We start from the raw sequence: 21,007 nt of genomic DNA, 5'->3' as shown, positions 1-21,007 counted from the left end.
GACCCTCAGTCGGGTGAGAAACTCCATTTCTCTCTTCTGAGTACATGTTCCTGGGTGTGACTTCCTGTGTGTGTGTATGTGTGTGCACCTGTGTGTGCATTTGTGTGGAGACAGAGGACAACCTCAGCTCTTGTTCCTCACGTGATGTGTGTGTTAATATGTGGAGGCACAGGCCACAGGAGACGTGGGCAAGTTAGAGAACAACCTTCAGGTGCCCGCCCTCACCTTTCCACCTTGTTTGAGACAATTTCTTTGCCATTGCATAAGCCAGGCTAGCAGGCCCTCTAGTTCCAGGAGCTTCTCCTGCCTCCTCCTCCTATCTGCTGTAGGTGTGCTGGGATCACAAATGCTTACACTATTTACATAGCATTAAAGTTATTCTGTAGCTTTTTTTTTAATATTTATTAAGCATCCAATGTACTGCTGGCAAGGAAGGCACCAGATCTCATTACAGATGGTTGTGAGCCACCATGTGGTTGCTGGGAATTGAACTCGGGACCTCTGGAAGAGCATCCAGTGCTCTTACCCTTTGAGCCATCTCTCCAACCCCTATTCTGTAGCTTTTATGTGGGTTCTGGGGACCCACACTCAGCTTGTCATTTGTGTGGCAGTCACTTTCACACACTTAGTCATCTTCCCTGCCCCACCTTGTCTTTTGAGACAGGGTCTCTCACTGGCCTGGGACTTGCCAAGTAAGCTAGCTGGCCTGCCAGCAAAACCCAGAGCTCCTCCTGCCTCCACTTCTCCAGTGCTGGGATCACAAGTGTGCTTTACTTTCCCACAGCCACCTAGGGATGGTGATCAGGTTCTCACGCTCGCAAGGACGGAGCCGCCTCCGCTCCTGCCCATTTCTCTCTAACATTTTGCTTATTCTAGGTCACAGGCACTAGGCACTGGCAAGAGCCAGACAGACATGGGTCCAAGTTCCCACGACAGCTCCTCCGTCTACCATCAGCTTCCTTTGTCTGCACGTGAAACAGGCACCTACCTCTCAACACAAATGAGTGCGAGATGCCACAGCCTCCTGACCCCAGAACCCCAGGCTAGCAAGACATTGGGTGTTTTTGTAGCAAGAGTGCCTCTGACAGAGGTCATAAAAAATGTGTCTGTCACACGAGTGACTTAAAGTGCATTCATGCATGTGTATGCTTGTGTATGTTAAGTACCTATTTTTATGTGATGTTGGGAACTCAAGCTGTAGTCCTCATGTTTACATGGCAAGCAATATACTGACTAAGCCATTTCTCTAGCCCTAATAGATATGTAGATAATATATATATAATAGGTATATGTATATGTGTGTGTGTTTTTACTTCAACTACTTTCCACTAATGAGATTTTCAAATAACCTGCTACAGATTTTAAGAAGCAGGTCAAATATTATCCATGGTAATGTTTACTGGGTGTGCATGCATGTGTAGAGAAAGGGAAAATGACGAACCCCTGGCACACAGGTTTGTCTTGCTGAGAGGATGGAGCCCAGGGCCTCACACAGGCCCGAAAGTACTCTAGCACCAAGTCACGCCCCAGCCCCTCACTGGGGGATTCTAGGCAGACACTACGTTCCTAGTCTTCTCTCCAGATCCCAAACCTACCACTAGCAGTTCCGGGATCAAAAGGAACTCTTCCGGGACCAAGAGCTCTGGGCTCTAAGAACCACGGTTGTAGGGTTCCATGGCTGACGGTGACGTGGACAGATGCCCCGGAGCTGGCCCGGAACCGGCTTCCGCGCTGCAACTCATTGGCTCGTGGCCTCCGCCCCGCCCACATGACGCATAACGGAAGTCTCACTAGCAGGGTCCTCCCACGTGATGTGGCACCGGAAGTCGGCCGCTCTCGCGCCAGGTTCTCCCACGTGACGCAGCCATGGCGAGGGAGGGGTGAGAGAAGCAGAGGCACGCACGCACGCAGTTTGGTCACATGACCCATCATGTGATGCTGTCCGGAAGTCCTCGACAACGCTTTTGTCGCGGGTGGCCTCCGAGCTGCGGCCAGGATGTTCTCGGCGGGCGCGGAGAGTCTGCTGCATCAGGCCAGGTCTGCGGATCTGGGGCCAGGGACACGGGGCGTGAGACAAAGCCAGGGAGGAGCGGGGAGGCGGTGGTTTCGCTGCGCGGCTCGGGTCCCCGTGTGGCGCCCGGGACGGCCTGCGTGAAGTGTGAGGTGCACGACCCACCTAAGAAGTCCTCCATCGTGTCTAGTGCCAGGCTGCGCTGGTCCTGCATTGAGCGCCTAGGTTGCGCCATCCTTCCCAACTAGCCGGTCCAAGACTTGATGGCACTCCATCAAACGGAGGAAATGAGTATCAGAAACCCAGATCTGATGCATTTGGTAAACTTAAAAAGCAAAGGAACAGACAAATCTGGACTCTGAGCTGGGCCACTTGTGGGGAAGGATTAGGATGGAGAAGGTCTCTGGAATCCCAGAGAACAAAAGCTTGAACGAGCGTTTTAAAGTCTGGAGCCTGCGAACAGGACAGAACTCAGAGGGCTCAATGGGTAAACGCCGTTGCAGCCAAACCTGATAGCCTCAGCTAGACTCCGGGAATCCACGTGGAGGAAGGAGAAAATCAATTCCTTCAAGTTGTCTTCTGATCTCCACTCGAGCACCCCCAGCTGCACATAAATAAATGTAACAAATTTAAAAAAAAAAAAAAAAAAGCAAAACCAAAAAAACTCCAAGATAATTCTCTAAGATCCATTAGGACTAGGCGGTGACCGAGCCACGATCCGCCCACTGGCCCACCGCCCTCCTTCAGTAGGCAGGATAGTCTCCGTTTTAAGCTGAGTGTTTGTTACATGAGGACTTAAGTGTTGGCCAGCGTATGACCGCCTCGTGCCAGCACAAAAATAACGTTTCCCACTCAGATTCTGCTCCGGGTCCTGGGACAGGTGATGAAAAGCGACTCATTGAAATTCTTTTTGTCCTGGGAGGGGTCCCCAGGAGCAGTGGGGAGCTGTGGGAGAATGGGGTCAGTGTTGTAAAGCTGTGCTGCAGCTGTACTCACTTGATGGCATCTCTCTTCCAGTCGTTTCGTCCTCTGTCATCAGGCCAGTTGCTCCCCTTCCTCACCCAGCCTCTTCTGCAGGAACCTAGTGTGACTGAGTGGATCCTGGAAAAACCAAGTAGGCTAGGGTGGTGGGAAGGTTACTGGAGGTCATCCTACAGCCGTCAGCGACGTGCAGTGACTGCTGAGAGGAGGCTGTTTTCTTTTTGTTTCCCAGGAACCAAATTCAAGCCCTAGACAGGCAGGTCCAAAATTGGGCAGCATACAAACTGTCAATCCCATCTGGAGACCACAGTAGGGCTGTCAGCCATGGTTTAGGATGTTGGGGGCCCTCCTTAGCACCCACAGGCCCGTCATGCAGATTTTTTTTTGGGGGGGGGGATAGTTGAGACAGAGCCTCACTATGTGGCCCAGGAACTTGCTTTGTAGACCAAACTGACCTCAAATACAACAGAGATCCACTTGACTGTGCCTTCCAAGTGCTGGGATTAAAAGTGTGTGCCACCGCACCGGGCAGTTCCCTCATTGTGGGCCTTTATTTTGTGGTGTTAGGGATGGAATCCAGGGCTGCACACATCTAAGCAAGTGCCCTTCTGCCGGGCTGCGGTCCCAGCCCTCTTTTCCTTGCTGTTAAGCTTGGAATAGAAGCTGGGAAACTGAGTTCTGCTCTGATGTTTAGTTTGGTCTCGGCATGTTCAGTTGAAGCCAGTGACATATCAGGCTCACCTTACACTCTGCTGTAATCTTTGCGCTTCAGTATAGAAGCTTTTACATCCCCTTCTCAAAAGGTTCACTGAAGCATGTTTGAAGGGCAACTTGGGAGTGCTGGCAATGGCGCTCAGAGGTAGAGTGGCTGCTTCCTTATTAAGTGTAGGGCCCTGGCTTCAAACTTCATCACTGCCAATAAAGGCAGGGACCGGGGAAAGCAGGGTGTGGTCGCGCACACTTGTAGGTCTTGGAAGGACAAGGAAGGAGGATGAAGAGGTTGAGTCTGAGCTATGTAGTAAGTTCAGCCTGGGCTGTATAGCTAGGCTCTCTGGGGGAGAGGAAGAGGCAACTTGGATTAAAGATTCCTGACTTTTGAAAGACTCATAAAACCTTTTACTGAATGTGTTGGCTCACTCTTGAAATGTCAGCACTTGGAAACAGAGGCAGGAGGATTGCTGCAGACTCCAGGCTAGCCTGAGCTACAAAGTGAGGCCCTGTCTCAAAACGGGGGGGGGGGGGGACTTAAAATGGTATGGTTTTTTTTGTTTGTTTGCTTTTTGGTTTTGTTTTTGTTTTTTTTTTTTTTTTGCCATTGGAACAGCAGAACAAGGTCAGCCACATGGCCTTTGGTAAAGGGTGTCACTAGGAAACTGGGGGTGCTACATCTCAGTTCCAGGGGAGGAACCTGTCTGCACTCCACCCCTCCCAGGCACTGTGAACCTGGATGGCTGCTGCTTGCTTTCTCTGTGCTGGTTAGGGATAGTCCCCCAGTGGGGGACGTGCCTGTGGCTCAGGGCAGCACCGTGGCCTCGTTCCTTCCTTAGGGAGATACAGGATGAGGAGCTGCAGCGATTCTGCACCCGGGTCACTAAGCTGCTGCAGGAACCTCCAGGGCCAGCCGCCGTGGATGCCCTACAGAGGCTCTTCCTCATCGTCTCAGCCACCAAGTATCCCCGACAGTGAGTGGACAGCACTGCTGGGAAAACCCTGTACATCCAGCAGACAGATTCCAGCCATCTTCCCTGGGGTGTCAGCGTACCCGCCACAGGCCTGACATGTCATCTGGTGGGGTCTCGCCCTCCAGGCTGGAAAAGATGTGTATGGGCCTGTTGCAGAACACCCTCTGTTTGCCCACAAATCCTGAGCAGCTTCGGGTCCTCTGTGCCGCTATCTTGAGAGAGATGTCACCTTTTGATGACCTGGCCCTGTCCTGTGATCACACCCAAAACACCCGGCAGCTTAGTCTTGTGGCCTCTGTACTCTTAGCCCAGGTAACACAATTGCCACCATTGGGGGCGGGGGGAAGGGGGACATCTGTTTCTTGTGGTTCTGGGATCACAGGAATACAGCAAACTGGTTTGTCCCTCAGTGTGTCCAGTGCTGCAGAGATCCACTCTGTCCAGAGTCCATCCCCTTGGATGGTCTAATGACTGTCTCATGTGCATAGCCCCCCATGCACACACTCCGGGTCTCTGTTGATAGCTCAGTCGGACTCCAGGGCCGGGACTGCCAGTGTGATGTTCTGAGCTTAAAGAGCAGCTGCAGTATGCTTCCCAGGGATCGAACCCAGGTCCTTATGCAGCTTCCTGTCCTACTTTGAAGGGAGACAGAAAAGGAGAGATCAGCTGTCTGAGTCAGCGCATCTTCAAGATCCTTGAGAACCGGCAGCCCGAGGGGCCCAGCGTCAGGCACCTCCTCCCCGTCCTGACCAAGATCATTGGCCTGGCCCCAGGCACCCTCGTGGAAGGTACTGGACAGTTCTTCCCCAAAGGCCTTCGTGGCTCCTTTCCCACAGTGACTGTAGTCTAGGGTGTGGTGGAAGGAGGTTAGAGCTGTTGGAGAATCATGCATAGCTTCCCAGGGTGTACCCATGGTATGGGGTTCTGTTGAGCCCCATTTTCTCTAGAGCAGATTTGGCATCACCTGGGAATCTGGAGACCTAACTTTCCCTCACTGCACCTCCTCCCATCCCCACAGACCAGACCAACCTGCTCAGCAGAAGGCTAGTGGACTGGCTGCGCTATGCCAGCATCCAGCAAGGCCTTCCATACTCAGGCGGCTTCTTCTCTACACCCAGGACCCGGCAGGTGAGTCCCAGCTGCTTTGGGGTCCCAGGGAGCTGAAATCACAAAAGCTCTGTCACAAGCTGAGGATGAGAGGATGAGGCCCGGGTGGTAGGGCATGTGTTTAGCCTTAGGTTCAAGCCCCGGAACCACATAAACGCGTGTGGTGCACACCTGCAGCCCCAGAACCACATAAATGTGTGTGGTGCACACCTGCAGTCCCAGAACCACATAAATGTGTGTGGTGCACACCTGCAGTCCCAGAACCACATAAACGTGTGTGGTGCACACCTGCAGTCCCAGAACCACATAAATGTGTGTGGTGCATACCTGCAGCCCAGAACCACGTAAACGCGTGAGGTGCACACCTGCAGTCCCAGAACCACATAAACGTGTGGTGCACACCTGCAGCCCCAGAACCACATAAACATGTGTGGTGCACACCTGCAGCCCCAGAACCACGTGAATGCATGTGGTGCACACCTGCAGCCCCAGAACCACATAAACATGTGTGGTGCACACCTGCAACCCCAGAACCACATGAATGCATGTGGTGCACACCTGCAGCCCCAGAACCACATAAACACGTGTGGTGCACACCTGCAGCCCCAGAACCACATGAATGCATGTGGTGCACACCTGCAGCCCCAGAACCGAGGAGGCGGGAACAAGAATCAGGATTTGTGTCATCCTCAGCTATGTAGCAAGTTTGAGAACACACTGGTGTGCATGAGATGTTGTCGAAAAACAAAGCAATGCTACTGTCTTTGATAGTGCTCATTCCCTCTCTCCCATGCACTGACACCCCACACAGCGAGTCAGTCTCACCAGGCAGGTTCCTATGGACGCTGCTTGTCCTTCCCCTTGGTTCCAGTAAGGTTTCTCATTGCTCTCTACTGTGGAGTAGGTAAAGTCCAGGATGGGGAGTACACTTTGAGCCTGACAGCTCCTCAGCCTGCGTGGCTCCTGCTCAGTGCCTACAGAGGATGCAAGACACACATCTGAGCTGGAGCTGTCCCGTGTGTTTAGGTCTTGGGGCAGGCATGCCTGGATCTAGGAGTGTAGGTGCTTTCTACAAGGCTGTAGCCGGAGAGGGCAGGAAATGCAGGTCCCTGGGCCATGGTGGAGCTCACAGCCTCCTGAACATGATTGTTGTGCTCCTGTGTGCTTTATGAGTCCCCCAGGCTTGTCCCCAGCCCTGTCCTTCCTCTCACAGCCAAGTCCCATCACAGAGGTGGATGGAGCAGTGGCTTCTGACTTCTTCACAGTCCTTTCCACGGGCCAGCACTTCACAGAGGACCAGTGGCTGAACATGCAGGCCTTCTCCATGCTTCGGAAATGGCTGCTCCACAGTGGCCCTGAGGACCCAGGCAGTCCAGATGCAGGTGTGCCCAGGGTAGGACAGAGAGCACTGAGGGGTAGAGAGCACAGACACGCTGTGGCTTGGGTGAGGGTAAGGTGTGGGCAAGACAAAAACCACAGGTGTCTGTAGGCCAAACAAGGAGTGTGCGGAGTTTGGAGGCCAGCAGCAGAGGGCCACTGACCCCAGGAGGAGCTGAGAACACAGCCCAGTGCCCATGTAAGCTACTGATGTCTCCATGAGGTGTCCCAGAGAGCCAGACGGATCATCCAAGGCAGCTATTCACAGACCTATCTGATCTTGTCCCAGCTGCAGACTTGGTTTATAGATAGTCAGATTGAGCTGCTCATGGTGGTGTGTGCCCACGAGCCCAGCCCTTGGGGGGTAGAGGCAGAAGGATTGGGGAATTCAAGGCCAGTCTCAGCTACATAGTTTGAAGCCAGCCTGAGCTACAACCCAGGCTGTCTTGAGACTTTGTCTCAAAAACACAAAATTAAACCAAGTGTAGGGATCCATACCTATCATGCCAGCACCTGGGACTCTGAGGCAGGGGGATTATAAGTTTGAGACCAGCCTCAGCTACATAGCAAGACCCTGTTTTCATACAGTAAAAACAAGCATAAAACCAACAATAGTCCAGACAAATTTGTGCATCTAACCCTGGTGACAACAGCTTCATACTTGATGACTTGGGCAACCCTGAGCACTCTGGGAAGCTACTGGAGCGTGTCATCTGCCCAGCCTGCCTATCCACACAAGATTACCAGGGGTTATTTTCTCCTACAGATGACAGGTCAGAGCTGGAGGGCTCCACCCTGTCTGTGATCTCTGCTGCCTCCACTGCCAGCCGATTGCTGCCCCCTCGGGAGAGGCTGAGAGAGGTGGCCTTTGAGTACTGCCAGCGCCTATTGGAACAGAGTAACCGGAGTGAGTCCCCAGGCTACCAACACATTTCCCTGCAGGGTGGGGTCAAGGCAGCCAACCTAGCTGAGTGTCTGCTTTAAAAGAACTAACCCCTAAAGCAAGGCCGAAAGGTGGCTCGGCAGTTAAGAGCACTTGGCTGCTCTTGCAGAGGACCTAGTTTTGGTTCCAAGTACCCACATGGTTTCCACAGTAACTACAGTTAAGAGGATCTGATGCCCTCTTCTGGCCTCCTCAGACACCAAGCAAGCATATGGTGCACATATATAACGTAGAAAAAACACCCATTCACATGAAATGAAATTGAAAATAAAATCTTGAAAAGAAGAGCCATGGGTCTCAGATCACTGTGGGATCCGGAGCCTCCTTGTGTCTGAGAACAGGCCCTATCTGTGTGCCTAGCACCTCGCTTCTGGCATCCAAGGTCCACCCATCTTGTCCGCACCTTATGGGCACCAGTCCCTGCCCCCTGTCTTGTCACATGCCTGCTCATTGTCCTGACCTCAAACTTGTAGGACACAGGCTGCCTTGTTATGGGGCTGTTTTGAGACAAGTCAACTTTCTTTGTTCCAGGAGCCTTGAGGAAGGGGGACTCCGACCTACAGAAAGCTGTAAGTAGCCTGCAGGGTGCTGGGGCAGGTGCTGCCTGACCCTTTGACACAACTCGGTGTCCCTGCAGTGCCTGGTGGAAGCTGTGTTGGTGCTGGACGTGCTGTGCCGGCAGGACCCCTCCTTCCTTTACCGCACCCTCTCCTGCCTGAAGGCCCTGCATAGGAGGCTAGGTGAAGATCCTGGCAGTGAGCGGGCACTGGTGCCCCTTGCCCAGTTCTTCCTGAACCATGGTGAGTCTGGGTACATGGCAAGTTTCTTCCAGGCACTCAGAGGCTGTCACACTTACAGTTTTGTTTGTTTATTGGCAATCTGGGCATGGAGCCCAGGTCCTTCACATGCTAGACAAGGTGCTACCACTGAGCCACACCCCAGCCCCTCACTGGGAGATTCTAGGCAGGGGCTCTACCACTGAGTTTAATCCCCAGTCCTCTCTTTTTTATTTTAATTGCTTAATTTTGTTTTTACTTGGTTGATGTGGTTTTACTTTCTTGTTTTAAAACAGGCCCTTGTGTGTAGCTCCGGCTGACCTGGAGCTCGTGGAGGTTCACTTGCCTCTGTCTCCCAAGTGCTGGATTTAAAAGGGTGTGCACCACACGTACGCTCTCTTTATTTTGGAATAGGGTCTCACAGAGTTGCCCTGGCTGGTCTTAAACTTGGGATACTTCTGCTTCAGCCTCCTGAGTGGCTGAGATTACAGTTCTGGGCCAAGCAGGACTCTGCTCTACCATGGGCCCACAAAGTCAGAAGTCGAGGCCTGCTGCCTTCCTGACAGTGTCCTCATGGGCTGTGCTCTGTGGTCTCAGGGAGGCAGCGCCATCTACAGGAGACACATCCAGCCCTGTGGCTCTGCCACACAGAGCTCTGGCTAAAGCAGAACTCACTCCAAGTCACACAGACACTGCTGCTGCAGAGCCTGATGCCCTGGCGGCCTCTGGTGTCTTTCAGGGGAGGCGGCCACCGTGGATGCGGAAGTCATCTACCAGCACCTGCTCAGCAGGCTCCCTTCCGAGCGCTTCTACAGCCCAACCCTGGCCTTTGAGGTCACAAGCTTCTGCACGCGCAACCTGGCCCAGTTCGACCCCCACTTCCTCAGCCTCCTCAGGTTGAGCTTCCCTAGTCTGTTCAAGGCAAGTGTAGACTTTTTTGGGGGTGGGCCCAGGCCTTCTCCCCTTTTCAGTTGATCTCCGTTTGGGACACAAGGTGAGGTGTTAGGACTAGGGATCTCCATATATCATAACATACAGACAGCATCATCTCAGACAGCCACATGAGATACAGACATGGTGTTTCATATATGTAATCCCAGCACAAGGGAGGCTGAGGCAAGGGATCAGAAGTAAGAGTTCAAGGCCTGCTTCAGTTACAGCCTGGGCTATGTGACGCCCTGTCTCAAAAAGCACACAAAGCTGGATGTGTCGGCCCCTATCCTAGCCCTCAGGAGTCAGAGGTGAGAGGATCCCTAAGAGTTCAAGGCCAGCCTGGTCTACATAAGCAAGTTCCAGGACGACCAGGGCCTCATCGTGACACCTTGTCTCAAAAACAAACAGCACAAAGAAAAACCTTGGGCCTGGAGAGATGGCTTAGTGGTTAGCAGCACTGGCTGCTCTTGCAGAGGACCCAATTTCTGTTCCCAGCACATGGTGCCTCACAACCATCTGTATGTAACTAATTCCACGGGACCTGGTGTCCTCTGCTGTGTCTTCAGGCACTTCATGCACACAGTGCCCTACATATATGCAGGCAGTCCACGCATACACCTAAAACAATATCTAAAGTCGTGCATAGACAAGAGATGGATGGATGACTGACTTGGAGCTGGCCAGCTTCAGTTTTGAGATCCCTCTGTGTAGTAGGGAGCTGCGGGCCTGCTTTTCATCCTGCCTGGCTCCTGCACGGCTAGCTTTATACCCGAAATAACAACACACAGATTGTATTCATTTAAACACTGCTTGGCCCATTTCTATTCATGTGTGTAGCACCCCAAAGTGCGCTTACCAGGAAGATTCTAGCCTATGTCCATCCTGGGTCGGAGCTTCATCGCGTCTGGCCAGGAGAGGGGAGCATGGCGTCTGCTCCAGAGAGCAGAACTGTCGAGTCTGAGCTCACTTCCTCTTCCTCCCAGCATTCTGTTCTGTTTACTCCACCCACCTATGTTTTAACCTATGAGGGCCAAGCAGTTTCTTTATTACTTAACCAATGAAATCAACAGATTGATATGACACTCCCACATCACCTCTGCTCCCGGAAGCCAAGCTTCCTGCGTGCTGAATTGCAGGTGTGTGCAGCGTGCCTGCTTGATCCACGACAGTACTGTAGCGGGCGCATGTGCATTCAGTTCATCAGTGTGGTCCTGGGATGGATCTATGGGAGCGGGGGATATGTATGTGCTTGTAGAGGTCAGAGGTCAACCTTAGGTGGTGTTCCTCAAACAATGGGGCCTCTCCAAGTAGGCTACCCTGTCTCTACTTCCCCAGGGCAGGGCATACACCACCCCACCATGCCTGGAAATTTTATTCAGGTTCTGGGGGATAAAACCAAGGTTCCTGTGTGTGCACAGCAAGTGCTTTCCTGACTGTGCCATCTCCCCAGCCCATCGTGTGTCTTTAACTTGTACTTCACAGTCTACCTGTTAGAACCATTTATAGACCCAGTCCTGCGTGTGTGTGTCTCTATGTGTGTGTACGCACGTGCGCACTTGAGTGTTCATGTATTCCATGTATATGAGTCTAGATACACCTGTGTTGTGATCCTTACGTCCTTACCCTCCACCTGATTGTTTGAGGTTGGGTCTCTAGCCGCTAACCACTGTACACACGAGCCAGCTGGTGATTTTCCTGGAATTCTCCTGTGCCCGCCTCCTCAACTTAGGAGTGCTGGAGTTAGAGTGTGTGCTGCCCAGCCCAACTATACATGGGTTTAGGGGATTTGGACTTAAAGCCTCGTATTTTGCCAAATACATCATCTCTCTGCCCTGCCCTTCTCACCCCACCCCTTTTTGAGACAGAATCTCTTTACTGGGAGCTCACGGGTGTGAGCAGGCTAAATGCCCAGCCGGCCCCAGTAACTGCTGACTGCCTCCCCAGGGATTTTGGGTGCACACTGCTATCCCCCGCATTGTGCAGGTCCTCGTGTTTGTGCAACAAGCACTTTCCTGACTGAGCCGTCTCCCTGCCCCAAAACTCGGTCCTTTTTCTAAAGAAAACAGGAGTAATTCAGAAATGGCTGCCGTCATTACTGCCACAAAATTGGCTGCAAAAGACAAAATAGAATAGCAAGTGTGGCCAGAGACGGCTCCAGCTGGTACAGACACTTGCTGCTGACAGTTGGGGTTCCCTCCCTGTGACCCATGTGATAAAATGAGAGGCCCCGCTCCTGCACGACGTCCTTTGGCTTCCACTCGTATGTACCTGTGCACATGCACTTTAATAGCAGTAAGTGAGACCCTCGAAACAGCCAAAGATACGCAGTGGGGGGGCAGGGAGGGCTGAGTCCAGCTGCCCCTGTCTGAACGGAGTGTCTTTGTGTGAGTGGGCAGTAGGAGGCCATTGGACAAGGCCATGGCCAGCTAGCGTCCTCCTGCCCTGTCTGAGCCACTGTGTCTCTTCCTCCTCCATAGTTCCTGGCTTGGAACAGCCCTCCCCTCACAGCCGAGTTCGTGGTCCTCCTCCCGGCTCTGGTGGATGCTGGCACCGCCGTGGAGATGTTGCACGCACTGCTTGACCTGCCCTGCCTGACTGCTGCCCTGGACCTACAGCTCAGGTGGTCCCACTCTGCCCCGGTCAGCCCTGTCCCCTCCTGTGCAGCCAGGCACCAGATCTGCTCTCCTCGCTCTGCTCTCCTCGCGGCTCCCATCCCCCTGCACCAGGGCCCCTGCAAGGCACCAGACCACAGACAGTGCATCTCTGCTCGCTTTGCCACCCACCCCAAGCAGCCCCTGAGCCCCAGCGCTCCTCGGCGCACTCATGCTCAGCAAGGGAGTCTCCCATGTTCTCCGACCCAGAGTGCTTCCCCAGCCCTGAGAGCCTGCGATGCTCCAGCAGGTGCCCCTGGCACTGGGCCAGATAGGACCATGGTGGGCTTGTGCTGAGAGTAGTGTCCCAGCCGAGCCTCTGTCCTCCTAGGTCCTCACAGACCCCATCGGAAAGGCCGCTTTGGGATGTCTCCCTCAGGATTCCCAACTGCCTGGAGGCCTTCCGGGACCCACAGTTCCAGGGACTCTTCCGTCACCTGCTTCGTACCAAGGCCAGCGGCTCCACAGAGAGGTGGGAAACCTGGGCCAATCACCGAACATGATGTAGGACTCTGTGCCAGAGAAAACGCTGTGTTTTTACTCAGCCTGGGCCCCACCCATTGACCCAGCCCTCAGCTGGTGCTGTGGACAGTCTACTTTACAAAGGGGAAACTAAGGCCTAGCATATTCTGGGGACTGAGAGGACCAGGAATGGCCTGCAGGCCCTTGTTGCTGTGTCCCTGGCTCTGCTGTCTTGGGGCCCTTGCCATCTCCTGGCCTGCTTGAGCCCTATGGAACACGTGAGCCGTGACTACCATTGGCTGGGCACAGCGTCCCTGCTTCTGACTGCTGTAGGGTCACTCAGGAAGGAAAGTGGGCAGGCCCTCAGTAGCCCCACTGTGTCTGTCCCCAGACTGACACCGCTTCACCAGCTGCTGAAGCCCATGGCCAGCTGTGCCCGGGTAACCCAGTGTTCGGAGGCGGTGCCCATCCTGCTTCAGGCCTTCTTCTCAGCCGTGACCCAGGTGAGCCCACTGCCCAGGTCCCTTCCCCTATAGACCTCATATAGTCATGAGGACCCAGGCCAGAGTGTGGTGCACTGGCCTTGACCCACAGGCGGTTTGTCTTGCAGCACCCTCCATGGGTCTCAGTAAGAGAGACAGGAAAGGGCTACTCACCCTTCAGCCCTCAGGATGGGGTGGGCTGGCAGCGCAAGCTAGAGCCAAAACAGCCTGTGCCCAGCCCCCTGAGCTCCTGTAGCCCAGTGCTTTGCTCCTGACTGCATGTTCCCAGGTTGGATGAGTGGAAGCCCTCAGAACCCCTTGAGGGCAGCTAGTAACAGAGTGGGGCCATTTGAGGTCACTTAGACAAAATAGAATCTTAGCCTCGGGGAACAGGCTTAGATTTTTTTTGTTTTTGTTTCTGTTTCTGTTTTCATATTTGAGACACTGCTTCTCTGTATAAACTGCTGGCCTGGAGCTCACCATGTGAACTAGAGCGGCCACAGACTCTCAGATCCTCCTGCCTCTGTCTCCCAAGTGCTGGGCCTAAAGGTGTCACCACCATGCCTTGCAGAGCAGGTCCTGAGAGAAAGATGTAGCGCAGTAGCAGGGCCGGGAGGCTGGGGTTTCTGGGTCCTCCCCCTGGTTTTCAGGCACTGGGGAAGGTAGGCAGTGAATGAGGAGAATAAGTCATGCTTCCCTTTGTGGCCTCACTCCTCCCTGAGGGGAGAAGATAATAGCGCCACTGCCGAGGACTGAACCTGTCTCTTGTTCTTGATCCCAGTTTGCTGATGGGGCCCTGATCAACCAGCTGGCGCTGCTGCTCCTAGACAGAAGTGACTCCCTCTACCAGGTCCCTCAGTATGAGGCCAGTGTGCACAGGTAGGCAGGGTCACCAGTGCTGCGGCACACACACCTCTGTGCCCCCTGTCCTGTGCACAGCTGGGAGTCTGAGCACGCTCCTGTCCCGCCAGTTCCTCCCCAAGGTGCAGCTCGTCTCCCATTCAGGACATTCTGGTATCTGTCCTCCTCTGAGACTCTGTGTCCTTTGAATGGTGGGCTCACGTCTCTATTGCAGAGATTCCTGTCCACCAAGTTCCCTTTCCTTTAGGGCAGTGGTTCTCAACTTTCCTAATGCTGTGACATTTCCTCATATTGTGGTGACCTCCCAATCATAAAATTATTTTCATTGCTACTACATAACTGTAAATTTGTTATTCTTATGAATCCTAATGTAAATATCTGATATGCAGGATTTCTAATATGCCAGCTCAAAAGGTCATGACCCACGGGTTGAGAAACACTGCTTTAGAACATTTCTTCTCACGTAGATATGCACCCATGCTGGGAATTAAACCTAAGGCCACCTTAATCCTAGATAAGTACTCTACCACTGAGCCACACCCCAGCCCCTCACTGGGGGATTCTAGGCAGGGGCTCTCCTCCTCAGTTTTATGACAGGGCTCACTCCAGTGCAGGCTGTCCTAGAACTCACAGCATTCCCCCTCTCTCAAGTAGCCTGGGTTTGAGACAGTCATGTCCCCAGTAGAGTGACTCAACAGGTGACAGTTCTTATCTCCCTGACTTCCACCAGGTGCTTCTGGCTCTTTCCATCAGATTGGCCGGGCTCAGATCTGCCCTGAGCACACAGCCTCACAGGGTTTTTGCTCTCCTGGCAGGGTGCTGAGCTCCCAGCTTCTGGTGCTGTGCAAGCTGAAGCCATCATTGGTGGTGGAGCTGTCACGAGAGCTTCTGGAATTTGTGGGGAGCGTGAGCAGCATCTGCAGCCGAGCCAGCATGTTCACCTGTGTGGTAAGCACATGCCCACCCTCCCACCACTGGACAGGAAGCCCTGTTGTGTGCTAAGCTTCTGTTCTGGGCTTAGGTATGGGCCATTGGTGAGTACTTGTCAGTGACCTGTGACAAGAGATGCACAGTGGAGCAGATCAACAAGTTCTTTGAAGCACTGGAGGCCCTGCTGTTTGAAGTCACCCAGTCCCGTCCCTCGGCCGACCTGCCCTGCTGTCCCCCACAGGTGGTCACTGTACTCATGACCACGCTGACCAAGCTGGCCTCCCGGAGCCAAGACCTGATCCCAAGGTATCCAGCTGGGGAGCGCAGAGTAGGGGCCCATCAGGGCAGCCATCTGGGTGTGTTAGGGGGCTGGTCCTTGGCAGTTAAATAGCTGAGCCCCTCTCTTCCCCAGGGTGTCATTGTTCCTGTCAAAAATTCGGACCCTGGCCCAGAACCCAGCCACCAGCTCCGTGCACAGTGAGGAGGATGCAGAAGCCATCCGTACCCGGGCCACAGAGCTACTGACTCTGCTGAAGATGCCCAGTGTGGCCCAGTTTGTGTTCACACCCACTGCAGGTGTGTGCCAGCCTCGCTACCACCGAGACACCAACACAGCCCTGCCTCTGGCCCTGCGCACCGTCAGCCGGCTGGTGGAGAAGGAGGCTGGCCTCTTGCCAGGCTGAAGAAGGGACAGTCACCACTTGAACACTGACTACAGTTTAAGAGCCCGTGTGGCCAGCCTGATATTAGAGTTGAGCTGCAAGCTGGGACGACTGGAGGAGAGTGGGGAGGAAGGTGGACATGGCCCTGAAGGTGGGGTCACTAGTTCCTGGGGATGCGTCATCCAGCTTTGTCCCTGTGGCTGGTCACACTCAGCGTTGAGCATGTGATAGATGGCTGAGCGCTTTTTCCTAGGCTGAGCAGAAGCGGCCTGGCTACTCACTGCTGTTAACTCGTTTCTAGAGTTGGGGCGGGAGCAGTGCAGGACCAATAATAAGCTTCATAAAGCTGCTTATGCTGGGCAGGGGTGGCGCATGCCTTCTATCCCAGCACTCTGGAGCTGAGGCCAGCCAGGGCTACACAGAGAAACCAAAGCACGCACACTATACACACACACAAAGAATTTTAGTGCTTGTGTGTAGGTGCTATGCACACACAACACACGTGGATATCAGAAGACAGCTTTGGTGACTCAGTTTCTCCTTCGTGTGGGTCCTGGCTGGTGTGAGGCTCGGTGACAAGCACTTTGCCTACTAAACCATCTTGCCTTTCCCCAAATAAACCTTTAAGTGCTGTGTACAGCCAAGATCGTTCTGCCGTCCTCAGACTGGGAGATAATCATGTTTGGCTCTGGTGTCTTGGATGTGACAGAAGTGACAAGACCAGGAGATGAGGCTGTAGCTCAGCCAGTGGAGTGTGTCCTCCGTGCACAAAGTCCAGCGTGACCCAAGCATTGTAGTGCACACCTACAGTCCCAGCACTTGGGAGGTGGAGGCAGCAGGGTCAGAAGTTCAAGCTCACCCCTGGGTATGCAGTAACTCGTAGGGCTGCCTGGACTACAGAAGAAATTGGGCCTGGAAGACGACTCAGCACATTAAAGGCTTTGTCATAGAAGCCTGATACCCACGTTTGACCCCTGGATCCCAGGTGGAGAGCCAGGTGTCTGGTGTGTGCACACCTGCAGAGACTGCATCAGTCCAAAGCTCACAGGCCTGCTAGCCTGGGGTATGCAGAGCAGCGGGAGAACAAGAACCAACTCCCAGAAGATGTGTTTGTTATGTCTTCTTGCGCACACAAGACATTTTAAAAGCCAGATAAATTCAGGTACTCATGAGGATGCCGTGTCTCCAGGGTACACCTGCAGTCGGTGTTGCCTATTTATGCTGCTTCGTAGTTGAAGGATGTGGGGAGGTACAGAGGGCTCCTACGTGCTCCCGCAGTCCTGGGCACTTCCAGTCCTGTGCAGAAGTGCCCAGGTTTCATGCTGGTGCTCAGGGCTGCAGGGTTCTGCTTGAGTCTTTTTGCAGTTTCCTTGAGCCCTGGGTTGGGCTGCTCTAGAGAACATCATAGCTGGAACTGCTCAGGTACTGTCAGTACATGGCCACTAGGAGGCGCTGTTGCTTTTAGTCTATCACTGGGCAAGCCTTTGACCCTACCCATAGCCCCACCCTTTGCTTTCTGCATCTGGGCTTTGCATTGTGCTCTCCCTGTGTGGGATCAGAGCTCTCTAAGAAAAGTAAGGCTTAAGACAGCAGCTGAGGTCTGTGACAACATGGGGTGCTCCTATCCAGGCCACAGGGATAATGTGTGGACCTTATATCCAGGTTCATGTTCAGGGAAACCTCTGTTGTCACTAGACCTGCTGTGCCCTGACCAATGCTCCTCCGAGCTGGGACTGGGCCAATGTGCCCAGAGTGACCCACAGTGTCTGTTTGTTGCCACCTGTTGCCTGTGAGGGCAGCCACCCCTAGAGCAGGAGCAGAGGACAGTGGTATTTGCCATGCCCTTAAGTCAGGAGCACAGGTGCTTTGCCTGCATCTATGTCAGTGCACCATGTGCATGCATTGCATGCAGAGGTCAAAGAGCACCAGACCCCCTGGAACTGGTGTTACAGAGTTGTAAGGCACCATATGGGTGCTGGAAATGGAACACATGTCCTGTGGAAGAGCAGCCAGTGCTCTTAACCACCAAACCATCTCTCCAGCTCTGAACACTGGCATCCTTCATAGTCATAAGTGAAATTCAGCTGACTCCACTGCACAGAGTTGATAAAGCTTTGCCAGCATGAACAAGAGCAGAGGTCTGAAAACACACTGCCTTTTTCCTGGTGGGCACCAGCCAAAGCTAAGTGCCCACTCAGATGGCAGGGGCTGCCCTGGCTACTCTCAGAGGCAAGCCACTTGGGGTGAGGGTCACACGTGCTCAGTGGCTTTTCCCATCTTATCGTGGCTAGACGGCAGGGCTGGCCTGAGCACCCAGTTCCCAGGCTCTCATGGGACCTGTGAAGCTTTTGCAGTCACGCCTGCTTTTAGAACTCTTGTGATCTTATTTCACATGAATACCTGACTAGACACATGCACACATAAGTCGTGTGTGTGTATGTGCACACGTGCATGCACAGGCATTGGCATACAGGGTGTTTGCCTCGGTTGCTCTCCACCTAATTTAAACGCGCAGAGCACGTGTGGCGGTCAGAGGATGGCTTCTGAGTCGGTTCTGTCCTAGGGACTGTTCTCATGTTGTCGGGCTTGCAGCAAGTACTCTTACCTGCTGAGCCGTCTCATCAAACCACCTTTGGTAAAAATATTTCTTAATTGAAAATAGTTATTTTCACTCAATTTATTCTGATAAGTTTCCCCTCCCTTACCTCCTCCCAGATCCCCCTACTTCCCTACCTTTCTAAGTCCACATCTTCTTTCTCCCTTAAGAAACCAAACAGAGCCAGGTAGTGGTGGTGCACACCTTTAATCCCAGCACTCAGGAGGCAGAGGCAGGAGGATCTCTGAGTTCTAGGCTAGCCTGGTCTACAGAGAGTTCCAGGACTACTCAGAGGACCCTGTCTTAGAAAAAAAAAAAAAAGGATAAAAGACATATAAAAAGGCCAAGAGACATATGCATATGTGTGCATACACCAGTAAGGGGAGGAGCCCAAAGAAAGCAGTTTGAGACAAAAAATCTTAAAGTACCTGTGAGTTTGTGTTAGCCATCTGAAGTGTGGGTTGTATACCCAATGGAACTTTCTTGGAGAAGCTAATTTTTCTTTTGTGAATGGTTGTTAATTGGAGTTAGCCCTGTCTGGTCTGGATCTGTGCAGGCCCTATGCATGCTTCCAGTCTCTGTGAGTCCTGATGTGTCTAGAAGTCCTATGGTGTCCTTGGTGTTATTCATCCTCAATGGTTCGAGTACTTATTGCTCTTGCAGAAGACGTGGGTTTGTGTTGAGGGAGCTGCAGGCTATATTCCTGCCACCCAGCTCCCGGCCACCTGGCTAGCTTATGCCCCAAAATAACAACACACAAACTGTATTCTTTTAAACACTGCCTGGCCCATTTCTATTAATGTGTGTAGCACCTTGAGGTGCGCTTACCAGGAAGATTCTAGCCTATGTCCATCCTGGGTCGGAGCTTCATCGCGTCTGCCCTGGGGAGCAGAGCTATGGCGTCTCAGCTCATTTCCCTTCTTCCCAGCATTATGTTCTGTTTACTCCACCTACCTATGTTCTAACATACCAGGGCCAAGCAGTTTCTTTATTAATTAATCAATGACCTTCCTCCATCAGGTTTGGTTCCCAGCACCCACATGGCAACTCACAACTACATGGAACTCCAATAGTTATGAATCTGGTACCTTCTATTCTCAAAGGGCTCCCAAATGTGCATGGTACACAGAAACGCATGCAAGCACATACATACATAAATGTTTTAAAATCTTGAATTTGGGGGCCAGAAAGATGACGACTCAGCAGGTAAAGGCTCCTGTGCTGAGTCTGCTGACCTGAGTTTAAGTCCTGGGACCTACGTGGTGGCGAGAACCAACTCCCATAGTTGTCCTCTGACCATCACATGCACACCATGCATACATGTGCACTTCATTCCATGCACATAAAATAAATCAATAAAAATATAGGATTTTTTTGAAATACACTTTATCCAGCATCTTGGGCATCATCGAGTTATGGCTGCCTGCCCAAGCAGGGTGGAAACATGCAGCGACAGCAGCAGTAGGAAGGCCCTGCAGCAGGTGCACTGCAGCTCTTCGTGGCAATCAGGAGAGGCAGCATAGAGAAGCACTGGAGCAAGTAACAGGGCCAACAGAGGACCCTGCTACATGGGCTGCCCTCCACAAAGGTCCCTTTCGTGTGAGGGGTGTTTGCAGTTGGCTCAGGCCTTGGGCTGGAGAGAGCTGCAACACAAACATGTGGGCCCCAGTTTGAATCCCCAGAACCTACACAAAGCCAGCTACAGTAGCTCATGTCTACTCCTCGTGCTCTTACAGCTAGATGGGAGGAGAGAGAATCCTGGAGGCTCTTGGGTCAACCAGCCCAGTGCATACAGCAGCAAAGAGAGACCCAGTCTGAAACAAGGGGGTAGTGAGGGCTGTTTCTCAGGTTGTCCCCTTACCTCAACACAGGTGCTGTGCACATGCACACACACACACACACTTCCCAAACTCTTAAAAGATGAGGACCTGGCCAAGTTCTTCCACTAGCTTTTTGCACACTAAATACATGGATAGAGCTACTGACCCCGCTGAAGGTGTCCAGTGAGGCCAAGTTTGTTGACACCCAGTGTGGGCAGGTGCCAGCTGTGAACACAGCATGCCCAGACCCTGGCTGGCTTCCCAACAGTGTAAAGGGACGTGGGCCGGGGAAGAAAGTCTTGGGCCCCAGCTCAGAGTTCAACATCCTGCCTTGCTGATCAGTGACAAGTGGGGACCAGTGGAGGCCATCTGAGCAAGGAGAGCAGGCTCAAGCCTGGCTTGAGCCCAAGAATAGGTTGGCTCAATTATCTAGTCTTCTCCAGGCCTCCAGATCCCTTTCTTCGGAGAGATACTAAGCAATGTGATTTAAAATGATGGAGGCAGGCATGGGGATCCTGCTGCTTGGTGGCTGAAGCAAGACTGCAGTGGTCTGGGAGCCACCCTGTGCTACATCCTCCACAGTAAGTTCTACACCAGCCCAGGCAGTCTCAAAGAAAGGACCAAAAGACCGCACCACACCGGCTTGTGTTTCTTGTGTTCTGGCTGCAAAGGAGCTGCAATCCTGGGTTAGAGGGTGGTCAGTCAACCCCATTCTTAGCCTAGTTCAGAAGAG

General features: G+C 53.0%; 1 protein-coding gene across 5 annotated transcripts; it reads left to right on the top strand.

Moving 5' to 3' along the window:
* The first annotated feature begins 265 nt into the window (after positions 1 to 265).
* On the top strand, positions 266 to 20,991 carry Ap5z1 (adaptor related protein complex 5 subunit zeta 1). Of its 5 annotated transcripts, none has more exons than XM_057765760.1 (17): positions 266 to 2,037; positions 4,540 to 4,674; positions 4,800 to 4,986; positions 5,318 to 5,462; positions 5,693 to 5,802; positions 6,995 to 7,163; positions 7,925 to 8,065; positions 8,633 to 8,670; positions 8,739 to 8,901; positions 9,617 to 9,798; positions 12,288 to 12,430; positions 12,841 to 12,933; positions 13,315 to 13,426; positions 14,187 to 14,284; positions 15,082 to 15,214; positions 15,288 to 15,502; positions 15,609 to 20,991. In XM_057765760.1, exons 1-17 carry the CDS (start codon positions 1,997 to 1,999, stop codon positions 15,877 to 15,879), a joined length of 2,376 nt encoding a protein of 791 aa, XP_057621743.1. In that variant the 5' UTR covers positions 266 to 1,996; the 3' UTR covers positions 15,880 to 20,991. The 5 variants fall into 5 exon arrangements, with proteins under 5 accessions (XP_057621743.1, XP_057621741.1, XP_057621744.1 ...); XM_057765758.1 differs by having other exon boundaries at positions 270 to 2,037; positions 12,793 to 12,933; XM_057765761.1 differs by having other exon boundaries at positions 272 to 2,037; positions 3,029 to 4,674; positions 12,793 to 12,933.
* The last annotated feature ends 16 nt before the right edge of the window (positions 20,992 to 21,007 follow it).

This window comes from Chionomys nivalis, chromosome 3 (assembly GCF_950005125.1).
Source record: "Chionomys nivalis chromosome 3, mChiNiv1.1, whole genome shotgun sequence".
Taxonomy (NCBI): domain Eukaryota; kingdom Metazoa; phylum Chordata; class Mammalia; order Rodentia; family Cricetidae; genus Chionomys; species Chionomys nivalis.
The sequence above is the reverse complement of the archived record's forward strand: the minus strand, read 5'-3'. Positions and strand labels throughout refer to the sequence as shown.

What these genes read in the sequence shown, in the direction of transcription:
- Ap5z1 (XM_057765758.1), top strand. Translation starts at nt 1,997, where the DNA reads ATGTTCTCGGCGGGCGCGGAGAGTCTGCTGCATCAGGCCAG. An exon ending in GCTTCCCTAGTCTGTTCAAG is followed by an intron (nt 9,799 to 12,287) that starts GCAAGTGTAGAC and finishes CCTCCTCCATAG; the next exon opens with TTCCTGGCTTGGAACAGCCC. An exon ending in GCCCTGGACCTACAGCTCAG is followed by an intron (nt 12,431 to 12,792) that starts GTGGTCCCACTC and finishes CTGTCCTCCTAG; the next exon opens with GTCCTCACAGACCCCATCGG.